Raw genomic sequence first — 17,173 nt, 5'->3', positions numbered from 1 at the left:
AGCCCCATTCCACCCAATCCTCCAGCCCCCTGCAAGCCCCCAGGCTTTAAACTCAGGCAATTCACTGCAGATTTTAATTACAGCTGAATATTGAGCAGAAAACTCAACTAATTACAGGTTTCAGACCTTCCATCACAAGCCACCTCAACCCCCAGCTCTGCTTTCCCCAGGAAACCCCCCTGGACACACACCAATTAGGATAGCTCAGTTTAAAGCAATTACTTGGCAAAACCATCAAGGGAGGAGCAGAGATCTGTCAGCAGATCCCTGAGGGCTGTTTGCCCTCACCCAGCACATGCCAGGAGGGCCAGGATGGAAGGAAAAGGTGATGGGGAAAGGTAATGGCAGAGGAGAGTTAGTGGAGGGGAAAAGCCAAATGAAGCCCTGGCATGAACAAGGCACAAGATAAACAAGCTGGAAGCAGGTTGATGGAACAGTAAAGAGTTTCCTGCAATGCAGGTAATATTTTAATAAACAGAAAAGGTTATTTTACTGTTGAGCTCTAAACCAGCTCTCCTGTCTGTCTGTGCATCCTCAGCACAGGACTTGGCCATCAGGATCAGGCAGGAGCCAGCAGAACCAAAAACAAGGAGCATCCCCAGTCCAGAGAACCTCACTGGGCAAATGGGTTCAGGGATGACTCAAGGGGGACACAACAGGCCAGAGGTCAGAGCAGGGAGCAAGCAAAGCCCCCAAATGCACCCAGCTACGGTGCCCACATGGTGCTCATGGAGAGGGGAGCTCCTCACAGCTCTGCTCCCCCAGCCCAGCCACCATAGAGGACACGGACCCAGAAAAAAAACAGCTCTTTAAAACTAATGAGATTTTTTTAAAAAGTCCATTTTCATTTTCTTCCTCACCATCCCAAGACTTTGGAGATGCCTCCAACTCACAAGCCCTTCCCCACACTTGAATAAGCCAGAAACATGGGGTTTTTCCCCGTTTCCCACATAACTGGGGAGAAGCCAAGCCTAAAACACTGCAGGAATGAAAGCAGGAGGAGGCAGAGGGTCCAGCCCTGGGGTACAGGACACGGAGGCTCCCAGGACTCACCGTGAGGCAGGTCAGGCATCAGGTGAGGCATCAGGTAACTGCGGATGAGCTCCCAGTCGAAGTCATCGTCCTCGCCCTGGCTGAACTCGCACTGGTCGGGGTCGCTGTCCTCCTCGAAGGTGCAGCCAGCTGTGGTGACAGACCCGTCAGCCCCTGAGCCCCCAGAGTAGCTGCTCCCTCCCCAGAGCCCACCAGGGTGGTGCGATGCCCCTGGATGCCCCAGCAGGATGGTGCTGGGGCACTCCAGGCATTGCCCAGGGGCAGTGTGAGCAGGAGGCTGGTCCTGGCTGCTGCCACGGCTCCTGTGCAGCTCCACCAGCGACACAGACTCAAGCTGGGCCACGGAAATACAGGTTGGATATTAGGAAAAAGTTTTTTACAGAAAGGGTGACAAAGTATTGGGATGGTTTTCCTGGGGGGGGGGGGTGGTGGAGTCACCATCCCTGGATGTGTTTAAAAAAAGACTCGGTGCCATGGTCTGGTTGAGGTGTCAGGGCTGGGCTGGACTCAATGATCTTGAAGGTCTCTTCCAGCCTGGTGATTCTGTGATTCCAGCCCACCCCCATTTTCCAGCCCTCCCATCATCCCACATCCATCCAGCCCTGGAGCTCAGGTCGGTGTTACCGTGGGGCCCCCGGGGGCTGCTTGCTCCACACTGCCCCATTGTCCCATTAAACCCACGATTACAAGGACCAGGGCACAGCGCTAATTAATGGGGCCCTGGGAAGCCCTGAGCAAGCAGAACGAACAAAGGCAAATATCCCCTAATGGGCCGCCAGGAAAACAGAACTGGGCCAAGGGATTATTTCTGCTGTTTTCTTCCCATTTTATCCCAAATTACATCAGTAATTCCCCCCACCCCCCAGGGATTTGGCAGTTAATTGCCGCGGGTTGTGCTTCCCTGTGCTCAGGGATGTTCGGATGCAACACTCAGTCAAGCAAGTCCAAACACTGGGAAAAACATCCATGAGATGCCCAGGAAATTTCAATTCTCATCTCTTTCGTATACAAGAAGACATTTGGGGCTTTTTTCGCCCCTTTGCACTCATTTTTTAAAGCACGAGGGTACATTCCAGCTCCGTCACCAACTGTTTTTTCCTCTCAGAGCCGTAAGAAACTTCTTTTTAAAAAACTGAAAGCAAATTCTCTCCTATTCATATGTCTGGAGGCACTGAGACATCACAGCTTTCTTAAAGCCCTTCCCGAAATGGAACGTCTGCCCAGCCCACGTGCGGATGTGCCCCCGCACCGCAGCCCCTGCTCCTCAGCTCTCACCACAAGACGTGGCGGATTTTAGAGTCTGCAACTTGGCTGCACTTGCTAACGGGAGGAAAAGCACAAATCTGTCAAAATTTTCCAGGAAGGAAGGAAAATAAAATAAATTTCAAAATAAAACAGTGTCAGAGACTAAGTGCCAAGTGATTTAAACGAAAAAAAAAAAAGAAGCCCAAGTGTTTCTTTCCAAGATCTGCTGAGCGGGATATTCTGGGAGGCTGAAATTTGTTCTTGGGGGATGTTTTTTTTTGGCCTGAGAAACCAGAGCAGAGACAAGCAATGTTTCAGGCTGGCAGAGCCCCATTTCCCAGGGAAAAGTGATTCCTTCACCCCCAATAAACCATTCCCAGCCACTGAAAACATCACGAGGTTCCCTCCTCCTGCTCCTGGACTGCAGCCCCCCACCCAAACCCCAGTGCCACCCCCAGCACTGTCACTGCCACCGCCCCACAGCTGCACCCTCGGCCACCCACGAGATGATTCCCGGCCCCAGAAGTTTAAAATGCAATTATAGAGCAGATTTTGTGCTGGCCGAGCTGATCCATCTCCCTCCTCGGACAGGTTTATTGCCGTGCCTTTTCCCAGCACAAGCCTTCCCTCCCATCCACGGCACAAAACGAGGGCAGTTCCACTGTCCACTCCATTTCCCTGACTAATTTGTCCATGATTTGTACACACAGGGAGAAAAGCCAAAGGGTTTTGCAGAGCCTTGGTTTCCATGAGTTATAGGATGCTTCTGGCACCATCGCTCCCCAGCCAAGGACAGGGCTGGGAGAAGCTCGACCTCCAGCAGGTTCTGCTCCTCATCACAAGATTAAGGGCATAAAAATTAACACCTGAGCTATTAAATGCCAACAGCCCAGCTCCACACAGGGTGGCTGGAGGTGCTCCAGCAGCTGTGGAAAGTCAGAGAGGGGAAACCCAGAGCGACCTGCAAAAAATAACATTTCATCTCGACATTTGCAAGGAGGGCAGGGAGGCTGCAACCCAAAATATCTGCCTGCAGCAGTGGGAGGGTTATTCCACCCCAAGGGCAGCAGGACAGGGACTGTGGGAGCTGGGTGAGACTGTTCTGGGATGGATACACCCTAAAAATGAACCAAGGTGCCCTGAGCTGGCTCCAGGCCAGGGTGACAGCAGCTCTGGGCACGGAGGTGAAGGCAGCGAGCGCGGGAGGTGCAATCCCAACCCAGCAGCAGCTAAAAATACTGCAGGGAGCTGGGGGTCTGCCCCCGGGGTGGGATGTGTCCGAGACACCCCAAAGCTGCCTAAATCACCCCAAACACAGAGCCTGCCCCACGCACAGCCCCGTTGAACACCCCACACAAAACCCCCGCAGCACCACAGCTCCTGGGCAGAGGGGAGCCAGGGCTGACACCAACACGGGCCTTCAACACCACATGGACCAGAATGATTTTAAAAAGAAAGAGAAGAGAGGTGGTTTGAGAGATTTGCTGGGGAGATGGGGACCAGAGCTGCTCAGCCTCCTCCAGGTACTGCTGCCACCTCCATGGATCACCACGTGCCCGGGCAGAAGGAGCAGAGGAACAGACACCAATGTAGAGGTTAAACATCAGATGAAGCAAAACTGTTTGAAAGAAAGCAAAAATAGGTGGCTTGAGGCATTTGTCAGGGAGCCTGGTAGCAGGCCCAGCATACCCCAGCTATCACTGCAGCACCAGGGTATGCTGAGAGAGCAGAGGGATAGGCACCGATACAAGGGTTAAACACCAGGTAAGTTTATTTTGAAAGAAAAGGAGGTGGTTTAACAGATTCACCAGGGAGAAGGCACCACTGGCACCCAGCATCACTTGGGAACCACTGGCACCCAGCATCCCCCTCTACAGGGATGGAGAGGAGGAAATCTGGGGAGGGGAGGGACCAGCGATTCACAAAGAAGAGGGAGGAAAAGAAAGACCAAACAGCCAAGTACAAAGGACAGCATCTAATTAATTCTCCGTGGCCACCGAGGAACGTGGCCGCCCGCCCACAGCCCACCCCACGCTCTTTCATCCACAGAGTCCTCGCCACTTCAAAGTTAATTACACACTTAAACCTTTCCTGTTTAACCTCCTGCACCATGGGACATGATCCATGGCTTCTCCTGCCTTTTATCGAGCAGCCTTGAGAAGGCTCCTGTGCCAAAGAGCAGCCCAGCACCATCCAGGATTGTGCTCACAGCCCAGCATCACCCAGGATTGTGCTCACAGCCCAGCATCACCCAGGATTGTGCTCACAGCCCAGCATCACCCAGGATTGTGCTCACAGCCCAGCATCACCCAGGATTGTGCTGCTCACAGCCCAGCACCACCCAGGATTGTGCTGCTCACAGCCCAGCATCAGCCAGGATTGTGCTGCTCACAGCCCAGCATCAGCCAGGATTGTGCTGCTCACAGCCCAGCATCAGCCAGGATTGTGCTGCTCACAGCCCAGCATCAGCCAGGATTGTGCTGCTCACAGCCCAGCATCACCCAGGATTGTGCTGCTCACAGCCCAGCATCACCCAGGATTGTGCTCCTCACAGCCCAGCATCACCCAGGATTGTGCTGCTCACAGCCCAGCATCACCCAGGATTGTGCTCCTCACAGCCCAGCATCACCCAGGATTGTGCTGCTCACAGCCCAGCACCACCCAGGACTGGACTCCTCACAGCCCAGCACCACCCAGGATTGTGCTGCTCACAGCCCAGCATCACCCAGGATTGTGCTGCTCACAGCCCAGCACCACCCAGGATTGTGCTGCTCACAGCCCAGCACCACCCAGGACTGGACTCCTCACAGCCCAGCACCACCCAGGATTGTGCTGCTCACAGCCCAGCATCACCCAGGACTGGACTCCTCACAGCCCAGCATCATCCAGGATTGTGCTCACAGCCCAGCATCACCCAGGATTGTGCTGCTCACAGCCCAGCATCATCCAGGACTGGACTCCTCACAGCCCAGCACCACCCAGGACTGGAACCCCCACCCAAGAACCTCTGGGGTAACATCTGATGGGAACAATACACCAATAATGTCCCAAAATGGGGACAGCCTTTATGAAAAATGGGCTCATACCAAAACTTTAGCAACTGCTGCTTCCCCAGAGCTACAAAATACAATGCAGCCACCCAGGACTCCCAGTCCTGATAGGGAAAAGCCCATTTTGCTCCTACCCTGGCTCAGCCAGGACTGGATCAGCCCCATGGTCATCTCTGGGGTGCAGCATCTTGAGAGCACAAGCCACAGCACCCCACAGCCAGGCACCAGCCAGGGGAGGTAACACCGGGCATCTTTCAGAGTCAAGAGAAATTTTTTATCCCTGGCCTTTTCCAGCAGCTCCAGTCCTCCACCCCAAGTAATTCTCAGCAGGAAATGGGGAGGATTCAGGTACCCACAGGCCACGACACCCTGCAGAGTGAAAGCATCATCTGACCATACTGAGATGTGTCAGGAAGTGAACAGAGCTCTCCTGCCATCAAATCCAGAGTTTTCACAGCTTCCCAGAAGAAGGGATAGAATCAGAGGCTTCGCAGTTGCACACCCCCAAACTATCACACCCAAGATCTCTCCTCCTAAACGCACGTGAGGAAGATGCTCTTGACCTGCACCAAAGGATGAAGCTCTTTACACAGGATAATCGGTCAATGAGCTGCTGCAAATGGGGAAACCGAGGCACAGAGGGGATGAAGTCCCAGGACACGGCAGCCCAGGATCACCCCAGGGATGGCAGAAAGCCCAGGGAGCTGGGTTTGCTGGGATACAGAACCACAGCTCCAGCATATCCCAGCAAGGTGCCATCCCCTCCCAGCACCCCCGGAGCAGAGCCAGGCTTCCACCTCCCAGCTGCTGTTTGAAGGTGCTTTCCTTCACACACTCCTACGGGAACGTGCCCCGGGAGGGAAACGCTGGGAGCTGCTTCCCTCCAGGTGTCCAGGTGTCCACGGTTCTGCAGCTCACCTAAAATCAGATGCACTTGTCAGCCAGTGAGATCCTGTACTCAGCACCCCACAGGAGTTAACCAGGAGGGGTTATGGGATCATTCCCAGCTGCAGGGGGCTCAGATTCCCAGGGGTGGGATGTTACAGGGGCTGGGGCTGTTTGCCACTGAGGAATCCAGCTCAGCTGGAAAATGCAGGCAGGGAGAGGGTCCTGTATGCCAGCACCCCAACATCTCACTCTGACAGGGACCCTCACCTGGCCAGGGACACCAACAGCCCAAACACCCCAGGATTTCAGTGGGAAAACCTCTTCCAGCCCAGGCAAAGGGGAGCTGAATCCCTCCACACCTGGCACACGCAGAGGGCACCGGCACAACACCGAACGTGTTTCTGTGCATCACGCCCCGGAGATGACGACAAACCCCTTCCCTGCTCCTCTTCTGCCAAAGAGAAACTTTTGAGAGAAATATCGCCGACTCCTCAGCCCCAATAAAAGCTGATTGGAAGAATACGGAAAGCAGCACCATTAGAATTCTCACCAGTAGTTTGTTTTGGTTCTCTAAATCATTTTAAATATTGTATTTAATAGAAAAATAATTTGCTCAGCTGTAAGAAACATCAATTTGCAACTTGAAGCCTTGTATATTAGCCAGAGAAGCTAATGTGTAAACATTAGCAGCTCCAGCAACGAGCGGGGTTTAGCCAATGCAATTCCAGGGAGAGAGCAGCCAGATATTAAGACAGAGGATTTGCATAATAAGTCACTTATGCCTGATAACCTCAATGTTTGGAACACGCAGGACTAGAGAACAATATCCATCTGCCAGCAACTACAGAAGACATAAATCTCCTTTTTTCCTTTGGACTAGTAAAGGCTCTTTATGGCTTTTACCTGCAGGTCCCCAAGGAGTTGTCAAACCACATGCAGCAAGTTCTCAGTCCCAGCAGCCTCCAAGGAACCCCAGGGATGGGGGAGAGTTGGCAAATCTGCATTCATTACAGGCATTTTGAAGCAAATACAAGTGGGAACACACAACTCCAAAGACTTTGCAATGCCACAGAGATGGCTCGTGCTTGGGCAAGGACCAAGTGTGCCATACATCACACCGTGGTGAAAATGCATTTATTTAAAAGCAAAGGGAGAATAATCAATCTTGCCAGAATCCCTCCTTGGGGCAAACCCAGCTGCAGCACCACAAGCCCCTGAGCAGGGGACCAGCACTCGTGTGCTGCAGGAGGCACCGGGAGCATCCCCCTGCAGCGCACCTCCCTGCCTGCTCTGGACATGCTGCGGGACACGAGGCAGGAGGTTCCAGCTCCATGTCCAGGGGGGATGAGGGGGTTTAACATCCCATCCAAGGGCACCCAGATCCAGCCAGGGCTGCTCCCGAGGAAGGACCAGCAACGCTCCGTTACTTGAAGCCTGCTCAAGACAGGTCCTGCAGCACAAAAACACCCTCGAGCTGCACAGCCAGGAGGCCACTAACCCACAGCACAAGTGCTTTAATAATGAACCATCACTTAATTAACCTTGTCAGTGCTGCCTCTTGGACTCCATGGGAAGAAAAACAAGGCAGGAAACCTTTGGAAACCTCCGTCCTGCCATTATCGATTGCTCCCTGTGCAATTACAGCTCAAAGGCTGCAGGGCTGCGCGACACCTTGGCCAGAAAAATGGCAACAAATTAAAATAAACTGGAAAAGGCAGGGGGAATAAAGCTCATTTCTCCCCCTGGCTCCTTCATTATTATCAGGTCCCTGCTGAGGACCATCCTCCCCACATGCCCAGGGACCCAGAGAGACCAGGACAGTGAGGACACGCTGCTTTCAGGGAATGCCTGAGGACAGAGATGCTCCCTTGGCACAAATTCAGGAAGGAAAAGCAGCTGCCCCAGGACACAGCAGCACCACCAAAGCCCTGGGGGACTCCAACACCAGCTGCAGAAATCATGGGAAAGACCAAGTTTTCCAAACCAACCCCATTTTGTAGGGGATGAAAAGGGGGGAACCCTCAGCCTCCCCTCCCACTGCAGGTCCCACACCTCCACAGTGATGGATGCAGGAGTGCAGCACCAGGAGGCTCATCCCCCCGGGATGGAGCACTGCCCAGCTGGGAGGGCCTTGGGGACAGCTCTGACCTCATTTATGGCCCCAGAGCCCCCATCCAGTGACGGGGCTGCAGCAGCCCCACCGTGCCCAGCACCACAGGCAGCCTCAGGCAGGATAAATCCTCAGGGCCATGCAAAATCCAGCTCCTCCCTCCATGGCACCAGCAGAGCCAGGAACAGCAGTGCGAGCTGACACTGGGCTGGGGGTGACAGCGTGTGACATCCAGTGCCAGGGCTCGGCTGAGCCTGTGGAATGGGAGGTCAAAGGCAGGAGCCCTCATGGGAGGGATGAGAAGGAGCCCTTTGCCCAGTGGGTCTGTCACAGCTCTGGGAACACGCTGGACCCTTCAGCCACACAAACGTAAGGAAATGGCAGATCACAAAAACAGGTTCGTTTTTCCCAGTCCGTGAATTTGGCTCAGCCACCACAGTCTGCACTGGCTTGGGCACCCACCCACCCACCCTGACCTGCAGCACCCTCGAGCCATTCCAGCAAGAACTCTGGCATTCCACTCAGTGTGCAGGAATAACTGAGGAGTCCCTGCAGTGCCAGCAGGGCACACAACACCCTGCAACCCCATGGGAGAACCACGAAACCCCAATGCCCAGCACCTTCTCCTCCTCCCTGCACACATCTTCCTCCAGACAGATCCCAGCTCCCATCCCCAGCCAGCTGCAGCCACCGTTCCACGGGAAGGAAGGCAGGAGACAGCCTCTTGCACACAGAAATGTCATTCAGAGCCAGCAGCTCCCCAGACAGGAGCCTGGGTGAGAGACTAAATAAAAAGTTCAGCTGATATAAAGAGAAATAGCCCAACGTGGAGATGCACTGCTTTGGTTTAATATTGTTATAATCCAGGGAAAGCGGGCTGGTTGCTGGCTGCAGAAAATCAATGGGATATTATCACTCAGCAGACAGATGAAAATACAGCAAAAATAAGTAGAAATAATAACAGAAATAAGAGAGTCCTTGGGAAGAGCCCCAGAAGGACAGTAGCTGAGAACCTGCACCACATGGAGAGTTGAGAGCCTGCCCTGCCATTGGGGAGCTTCCAAAGTCATTCCCAAATGCTCCTTCCCCAAAAACACACCGGAAAGCTCCAGCACAAACCAGCACAGGGCACAGGGTGCCCCAGTGGCACCAGAACCACAGAACCAGATGTCCCAGTGAGGACTTGGAGGTGCCAGGGGGTGCCCAGGATCACCCACCTGTGCTAATTAAATTAACCACATTGAAGCACCTGGTAATTAGGGAAAGAGCATTTATGCAGCTAATTAGGCAGGGTGTCAGCATACCCCTGCTAACAGCAAGGGGTGAGGGCCTGGCAGCCGAGGCTCTGTGGGGCTGTGACCCCTCCCCAGCCCAAAGGGTGGGCTGCCAGCAGCAGGGAAGGACCTGGGAGGAGACACCAACCTTGTGTGGATCTGCCAGGACCTTCCTGACCAGCCCTGAAAGTTGCTGCTGCTGAGCCCTCCCCCATCACAGCTTTCTGGAGGAGCCCAAGGCTCCAGGGTCACTTTGCTCAGGACAGAGGGGGGCTGCACCCTGAGGAGCCCTACAGAGCACCCCTAAAACCACAGCAGCTCCACAGACACCTCCAAATCCATCCAGGCAAGGGAATGCAGTTTGCTGTAGTCCATCCCTCCACCCGCTCTCACCTCTGTGAGTGGCAGCAATGTTCTGTCCCCTCTGCAGAAATGCCATTCCCACACCTCCTGTCAGGACACAGCAGGAAAACCCCTCGGGCAGCTCCCCACAGTCAAGCCCCCCACTCTGGGGAGGCAGCTGGGCCACAGCAAGTGATTCATCTCCTCTTCTAGACCGGCCATCCCTCGCCTCTGGCGACACCCTGCCCCGGCGACACCCTGCCCCGGCGACACCCTGCCCCACGCACACCCTGCCCCACGCACACCCTGCCCCACGCACACCCTGCCCCGGCGACACCCTGCCCCGCGCACACCCTGCCCCACAGACACCCTGCCCCACAGACACCCTGCCCCACAGACACCCTGCCCCACAGACACCCTGCCCCGGCCAGCATGTCCAGCAGCTCCAGACCGGAGCCACACGCGCTCCTTGGCTCAGCTGGCCGGGCTCATGAGGCTGAACGCCTCCAGCACCGGGCTCAGCCACCCAGGGCTCAGCAGGGCTTGTCCCCTGAGCAGGGCCACGGTGACAGCGACCTCTTTAAGACTCATCAGGTCATCCATGTCCCTGTCCCCATCCCTCCTGCCTCCCCATGGCAGCCACAATCCCGATTAACGATGTCAGGAAAGGCTGGATCCACACGGGGAGTGCAGGGAGCCAAAGCAGTTATTGGTTAATTAAGGGCTCCCCAGCAGCAGCACAGCCCTGGAATCAATGGGATTCCTGGAATGGGGAAGGATGGACCCTCTGGCAGGCCAGGAAGGCTGCAGGGAGCTGGGGGAGCTGTGCCAGCACAGCCACCCTGTCACCGGTGATTTGCCAGTATTTTTCAAGCCAAATTTAAAAAAAAAGCCATCAAAAAATTGTGTATGACAAAAATACTCAGGAAGTTGCTCCAGCTGCAACATACTCCCACCCCCCCAGCTGCAGTGCAACACTGCTCCCACTGCATCCCTGCTGGGGCTGGGGGCTTTCACCCTGGCTGGGGTCCCCAGGCAACAGGGCCATGGCAGACACATCCTGCCCCTGCTTTCACCAACAGGGCCATGGCAGACACATCCCTGCCCCTGCTTTCACCAACAGAGCCATGGCAGACACATCCCTGCCCCTGCTTTCACCAACAGGGCCATGGCAGACACATCCTGCCCCTGCTTTCACCAACAGGGCCATGGCAGACACATCCTGCCCCTGCTTTCACCAACTGGGGCATGGCAGACACATCCTGCCCCTGCTTTCACCAACAGAGCTGCCCAGAACCCCCCGAGCTGGGGCACACGGGGGTCCGGCACACGCGGGGGTCCGGCACACGCGGGGGTCCGGCACACGCGGGGGTCCGGCACACGCGGGGGTCCGGCACACGCGGGGGTCCACCCCGTGGCATAAGGGGAGCTCTGCTGTCCTGCTCCTGCAGCGAGCAGAGCACCAGCACCCAGATCTGGGCTCTGGCAGAGGCATCCAGGGACAGCCTGGCTCACCTCAATCCACGCTTGGATTCACTTTCCAGGTGGGAGAAATTGGGGTGCAAAGCCTGAGCCCCATAAACGTGCAGTAAACACGTTCCCCCAGCAGTGCCCAGGCAGGAGCTGCAGACCTGGACTCACCCAGGCAGGACCTGGAGCACACAAGAGCTGCAGCCAACAACACCCAGCAAGCGGGAACACTCCTTTTCCAAATAATACATAAAATAACAGCCACAAAGGGCAGCTGACATGTGAGCCCTCAGTGCTGGCAGCAGGGAGGGGGAAAGGGCTGCTCCACAGGCAAGGGCTCTTCTGCCTTTGCCTTCCAGCAGCTGCAGGAGCTGCACTTTGGCTTTTGATGCAGAACCTGCCGCTCCCAGGGCCAGGAAAGCAACAGCTGAGGAACACCCAGCAAAGTCCCTCTGGCACCTGCAACCTCCACAGCCGGTCCCCAGAGACGAGGAGGAGCAGATCCCGTGTCCACAGGACCACTCCAGCCAGGCTGCCACCCCCTCCCCACCCACCTCCATCCCAGCACAGCAAAAGCAGCAGCAGCTCCTGCCAGGCCACCTGCAGCAGAGAGGAAAAGCTCCATCTCCAGGACCTATTTATTTTGAGGCTGCCAAAAAGGAGGCAACTAGCTCCAGGGGATTAATTGTTGGGAATCCTTCTTGTCCAGAGGGAAAAGCTTCAGTTTCAACGGGGTCTCCAGGCTGGAACGGGTGAGCAGGATCCAAGGAAAGCTGCACAGCAAATCCCGAGCTGCCATGGGGGAGAAGAGGTTTGGGAATCTTAACATTTAATCATGCAGTAATAAAGGTTCCCAGACAAGTCTAATAAGACAATTATAGTGCATGTTAATAATAGATTATTAAAAAGCTTATTTATGGAGGTTTAAGCAGACAGATGGCAGGGCCAAGTCGATAAGGCTCTCCAGAGTCTGTGCTACCTCCCAGGGATGCAGCAGGGACTTGCCTTCCTCTGCCTCCAGCCCCTCGTGCTTAACCCTCGCACGACTGCCCAAAGCAAAGCAGCAAATCCCTGCAGAGGGACTGCAGCCAGGAGATTGTTATGGGGGCTCAGAGCTCCCAGCCCCTCTGCAGAGCACGAATTCGGTGATGAAGTGAAGGAAAAGCTCCATCCCAGGTGCAGTCAAGGAAAATCCATCATCAACAGGCAGCAAGGAGGTTGTCACGGCCAGGATAGGGGTTAAAGCCACCAACAAACACCTGTCTTGTCTTGCCGGGGGTGTCCCTCCTCCCCCAGGGCCCTGATCCTGATAAGCTTCATTCTGGGAAAGCTCCCAGGGAAGCTGGAATAGGGCCGGTTTGTCTTAGTTTGGATAACAAAGGGAAAAATGTGCATTTCGGGCCAGGAGGTGACTCACCAGCATCCCTGTTCCTGGGGCCAGGGCAGGTCCAGGCACCCAGAGGAAAAACATGAAACAGGAGTTTTGGAACAAGAAGAAAAAGCTAAAAATGAAACAAATGCAACTGCAAGTCTTGATGGGGGAGAAAAGAAACAGGCATTGCCCAGCTGTATCATGGAGCTGCAGAGCCAGAGGGACAAGTCCATCCAGGAGCATCAGCATCACTCCAAGCCTCCCTAAATTCTGCTTCTCCCTCACGGATAGTGAAAATCCACCAGACTCCAGTGTCCCTCTGCACACACTGCAGAGCCACGGGCTCAGGAGCCACAAACCTCTGCCCTGGGCGCACTCGGGCACGTCAACAGGATTTTCCGGAGCATCCCGACACAGGAGCCTCAAGGGCGTTAGCACTGTCTGGGTGCTACGGGAAAGGGCACGGCACTCCCAGGGCATTAAAAACACGAGTAGAAGCAAACAAGGGAAAGAGCTGCTTTCCTGGCACAGCAGAACAGGCAAGAGGAGGGAAAAAAAAAAAAAAAAAAGAAAAAAAAGCAGCCTAAAACAAGCTGACAAGGAAAATGTAACGTTCTCGCACATTTTATGTGCTTGGTGAAGGCGGGGTGGGGAGAATAAAAATGCCTTGGCATGGAAGAGCCCACGGACAGCCAGGTGGAGGGAAATGAACACCGGGAAAAGCGCTGGAAGAGCAGCAGCGGGCACCTGAGCAGCCGGAGGGCATGAAACACTGAGCCTGTTCCTCAGCAGCAGCCGGGGACACCCCTGCGCCTGACCCCCCCCGAGCATCTCCTGCCGATCCCTGCTCCTGACCCCCGAGCATCCCCTGCCGATCCCTGCACCTGACCCCCGAGCATCTCCTGCCGATCCCTGCTCCTGACCCCCGAGCATCTCCTGCCGATCCCTGCTCCTGACCCCCGAGCATCTCCTGCCGATCCCTGCTCCCAGCACTGCGGGGGCTCCCCGCTCCCCAGTCCCGGGAACGGCGTCTGCCTGTCTGTTCCGTGCACCGACCGGGACAGCACCGCCGCCTCGGGGTCAGGGTCACCCGTGACCCGCGGGGACAGCGACCCTTGGGGACCCGGCCCCCCCCGCCCGAGCCCGGCTGGTCCCGCAGCCCCCCCGGGCAGGCTGAGCCCCTCGGGGACTCCACCAGCCCCAGCCCAGCGCTCCCCGGCAATCCCAACCTCCCAAGTGGAAGCTGCAAACCCAAATATTAGATTTGCTTAATTGCTGCTAACGAAGTCGGAGCCGAGCGCAAACAGCTCACGCATAATTCCGGCAGAAGTGCCAGGCAGCGCCACGGCCGTGTGTCTGTCCCCACGGCCGTGTGTCTGTCTGTCTGTCCGTCCCCACGGCCGTGTGTCTGTCCCCACGGCCGTGTGTCTGTCCCCACGGCCGTGTGTCTGTCTGTCTGTCCGGCCCCACGGCCGTGTGTCTGTCCCCACGGCCGTGTGTCTGTCTGTCTGTCCGGCCCCACGGCTGGAAAGCAGCCCGGGAGCACGGGGAGCAGGGACCCTGAGCCGCTCATTGCTGAAGTCTTGGGGTACAACACAGACAAGCTGAGGTTCACCTCACCATGGAATCATTTGGGTTGGAAACATCGCTGAGCGCAGCCATGCCCCCAACACGCCCTCGAGTGCCACATCCACCTTTCGTGGCAGGGAAGGCAGAGGAAACACCCGAGCCCGCACAAGCCCCAGAGCCCGCACAAGCCCCAGAGCCCGCACAAGCCCCAGAGCCCGCACAAGCCCCAGAGCCCGCACAAGCCCCAGAGCCCGCACAAGCCCCAGAGCCCGCACAAGCCCCAGAGCCCGCACAAGCCCCAGAGCCCGCACAAGCCCCAGAGCCCGCACAAGCCCCAGAGCCCGCACAAGCCCTGAGGCTGCTGGCCACGGGCTGCCAGCGGGGAAAGGCTCCTGCTGCAGAGAGAGATGGGGCTGGCAAAGGCGGCCGGTGCCAAGCACAGGTCCCAGTCCCAGTCCCAGCCTGCTGACACCACACGAGCCCCGCATGGCTCAGTTTGGGGGTCAGCCAGTGCCCCCCTCCCCTCCACACAACGGGCCGGCAATGGCAGCTCAGCCTCTGCGAGACCTTCGTGAACTACAGAAAGTTTGAAGGCTGAAGGAAGGAGCAAAGAACACTCTAAAGCCGTGGGGGGCTGTGACCGGGGCACCCCATTCCTCCCTGTGCCTCACTTTCCCCACCTGCGGAAGGGACCACGCTGTGCCCTTTCTTCAGCAAGGCACAGCTAAGAAAATCCCATCTTCTGAAAATATCCACCGAGACAAGCAGCCGGTGCTCCCCAGCGCCCAGAGCACGCACAAATGGCTTAAATATTCTTCCCCCAGCCCGCTGTGCAGAGCCAGGGATGAGCCGGGCAAGCTCCCCAGAGCCGGGCGAGCCACACGGGCAGGAGCAAGCAGCGGGTCCGGGTGAGGAGCCCGCAGTGGAGCGATGGCAGCGGAGCCCGCAGCTCCAGCGGGACCCACCGCAGAGCGGAGCTTGGCCAGCGCCGTCCTGCAGGGAAGGGAACCCAGCGAGGGAAAAGGGTTTGTTTGGCAGGGGACCCTCCCCACAAAGCCCACCCAGCCCCCAGTGCGGCCCCTCCAGCCCCGAGAGCCACCAGAGCAGCACACAGCAGGGCTGGGGAGCAGCAAACCCCAAACCCCTCCTCTGAAACCGGGGGGAGCAGAGGCCTCACTCCAGTGGAGCACTGAGCCCCACACCAGCTGCGTGCCTCAGTTTCCCCATCGCCCCTGCTTAGCCCCGAAGCTCAGAGCAGCCGCTCCCCCAGCACACGATCTCTGCCCCTAAAATACAAATCCATTCCCTCCAAATTTCCCCCACCCTGCACGAGCCGGGGGAGCCTCGACGGCTTCACATCCCCGCACCCATCGTCTCTCCATGCCGCCATCCATCCCCCACCGCGCGGGTCAGCTGCCGCTTGTTTTCTGCTGATGGGTGTCACTATTTATAATCTTTGGAGAAATGCCACTACCCAAAAAACCAAAATCAATGCACAACCACAGGGACTGCGTGCAGGTGAGCAGCTTGGATTTAAAGGTAAAAAAACAAAGAACTAGGCAAAAATACACTTTAATGAGATCAGCGTCACCCAGGAGCTGGGGGCAACAGCACCAGAGACCCCTCGGACTGAGGCACCAATTCCCCGTTCTCCCCAAAAAGCACTCGCAGCCCCCGGTTGCACCTCGGGAACCCCAAATTGCCGTTCCCCGCAGCATCCAAGCCCGTTCCAGCTTCCCGAAGGGATCGGGAGTGACTCGCTCCCCCCCACTCCGCATCAGCTCCTCCCCAGCCCCTGCCTGGGGGTCCCGGCGGGCGCAGGGCTCAGCGCAGGGGTGCAGGGAAAAATTCAAAACATGTCAATTAATCAAATTAATTGATCAATCCCATTTCAGCACAAGTCCCCCGGTACCCCCGCAGCACAGCGAGAGCCGGGAGGCTGCGACCGGAGCCGCCACCTGTTCCTAGCGGAGGGTCCCGAGCTCTCCGCCGCCGCCCCCCGGGCACGGGGGCTCCTCTCAGCCGCGCTCCCCCCGCCGCCACCGGGGGAAGTTTTCCCTCCCGGGGAGCGCCAGGAGGGGGGGGTGGGACAGCGGCCCCGGTACCGGGAGCGAGCGGGAGCCGTGGGGCCGAGCTCGGCGAAGCATCCTCGGGGTGGGGGGCGCCGCCGAGAGCCCCCGGCCGGCGCCCCCCGACAGGGAAAACTTCCCCCGGTGGCGGCGAGGGGGAGCAGGCGAGAGGAGCCCCCGTGCCGGTGCCCGGGGGCGGCGGGACCCCGGTGCTTTCACTGGGGACGGGTCCCGAGGCGGTTCGGAGACCCTCCGGTGGGAACAGGTGGCGGCGGGACGGGCGGGACCCGCCGGGCACCGGGGGCGGCGGAGCCCCGGAAGCGCAGCGAGCAAGCGGGACCCCCTCTCCCCGGCGCACTCCCGAGCTCCGTTCCTACCGGCGGGCGTCTCGGTGTCCAGCGCGTAGACCCGCAGGGCCAGGGCGAGCAGCAGTGCCCGGACGCTCCGCATGGTGCGGCCGGGGCCGGGCGGCGGGGCCGGGCGGCGGGGCCGAGGAGCGGGCGGGGGGCGGCGGGGCCGGGGCCGCCGGCGCGGGGGGGGCGCACCGGGGGCGCAGCGGGGCCCGCGCCCGCCCCGCGCCTCAAATACCGGCGGCGGCGGCTCGCGCCCGCCGTGACGTCACCGCCGCCCGCGGGGGGCGGGGGGGGGGGGCGCCGGTCCCGGGACCCGGGGGCGGGGCGGCGGCCCCCCCGGGCGGACACGAGCGGCGGAGCCGCGGGGGAAGTTTGGGG

General features: G+C 57.8%; 1 protein-coding gene across 4 annotated transcripts in view; it reads right to left on the bottom strand.

The window, feature by feature from the left end:
* The window catches only part of PTPRU (protein tyrosine phosphatase receptor type U), a 51,829-nt gene extending 34,910 nt beyond the window's left edge, over nucleotides 1-16,919 (bottom strand). For all 4 annotated transcript variants that reach the window (XM_088067364.1, XM_088067365.1, XM_014258654.2 and 1 more), the window contains exons 1-2: nucleotides 16,820-16,919; nucleotides 1,054-1,182 (exon numbers count right to left, since the gene is read on the bottom strand). In XM_088067364.1, the coding sequence (XP_087923490.1) occupies nucleotides 1,054-1,182; nucleotides 16,820-16,892 (202 nt within the window). In that variant the 5' untranslated portion in view covers nucleotides 16,893-16,919. The remainder of the gene's footprint in view (nucleotides 1-1,053; nucleotides 1,183-16,819) is intronic.
* Nucleotides 16,920-17,173: the final 254 nt, after the last annotated feature.

Source organism: Pseudopodoces humilis, chromosome 27 (genome assembly GCF_049639895.1).
Source record: "Pseudopodoces humilis isolate 2021_Gansu_Grassland_sample_001 chromosome 27, ASM4963989v1, whole genome shotgun sequence".
NCBI classification, from domain to species: Eukaryota; Metazoa; Chordata; class Aves; order Passeriformes; family Paridae; genus Pseudopodoces; species Pseudopodoces humilis.
Note: the sequence above shows the minus strand (reverse complement) of the source record. Positions and strands in the feature narration are given on the sequence as shown.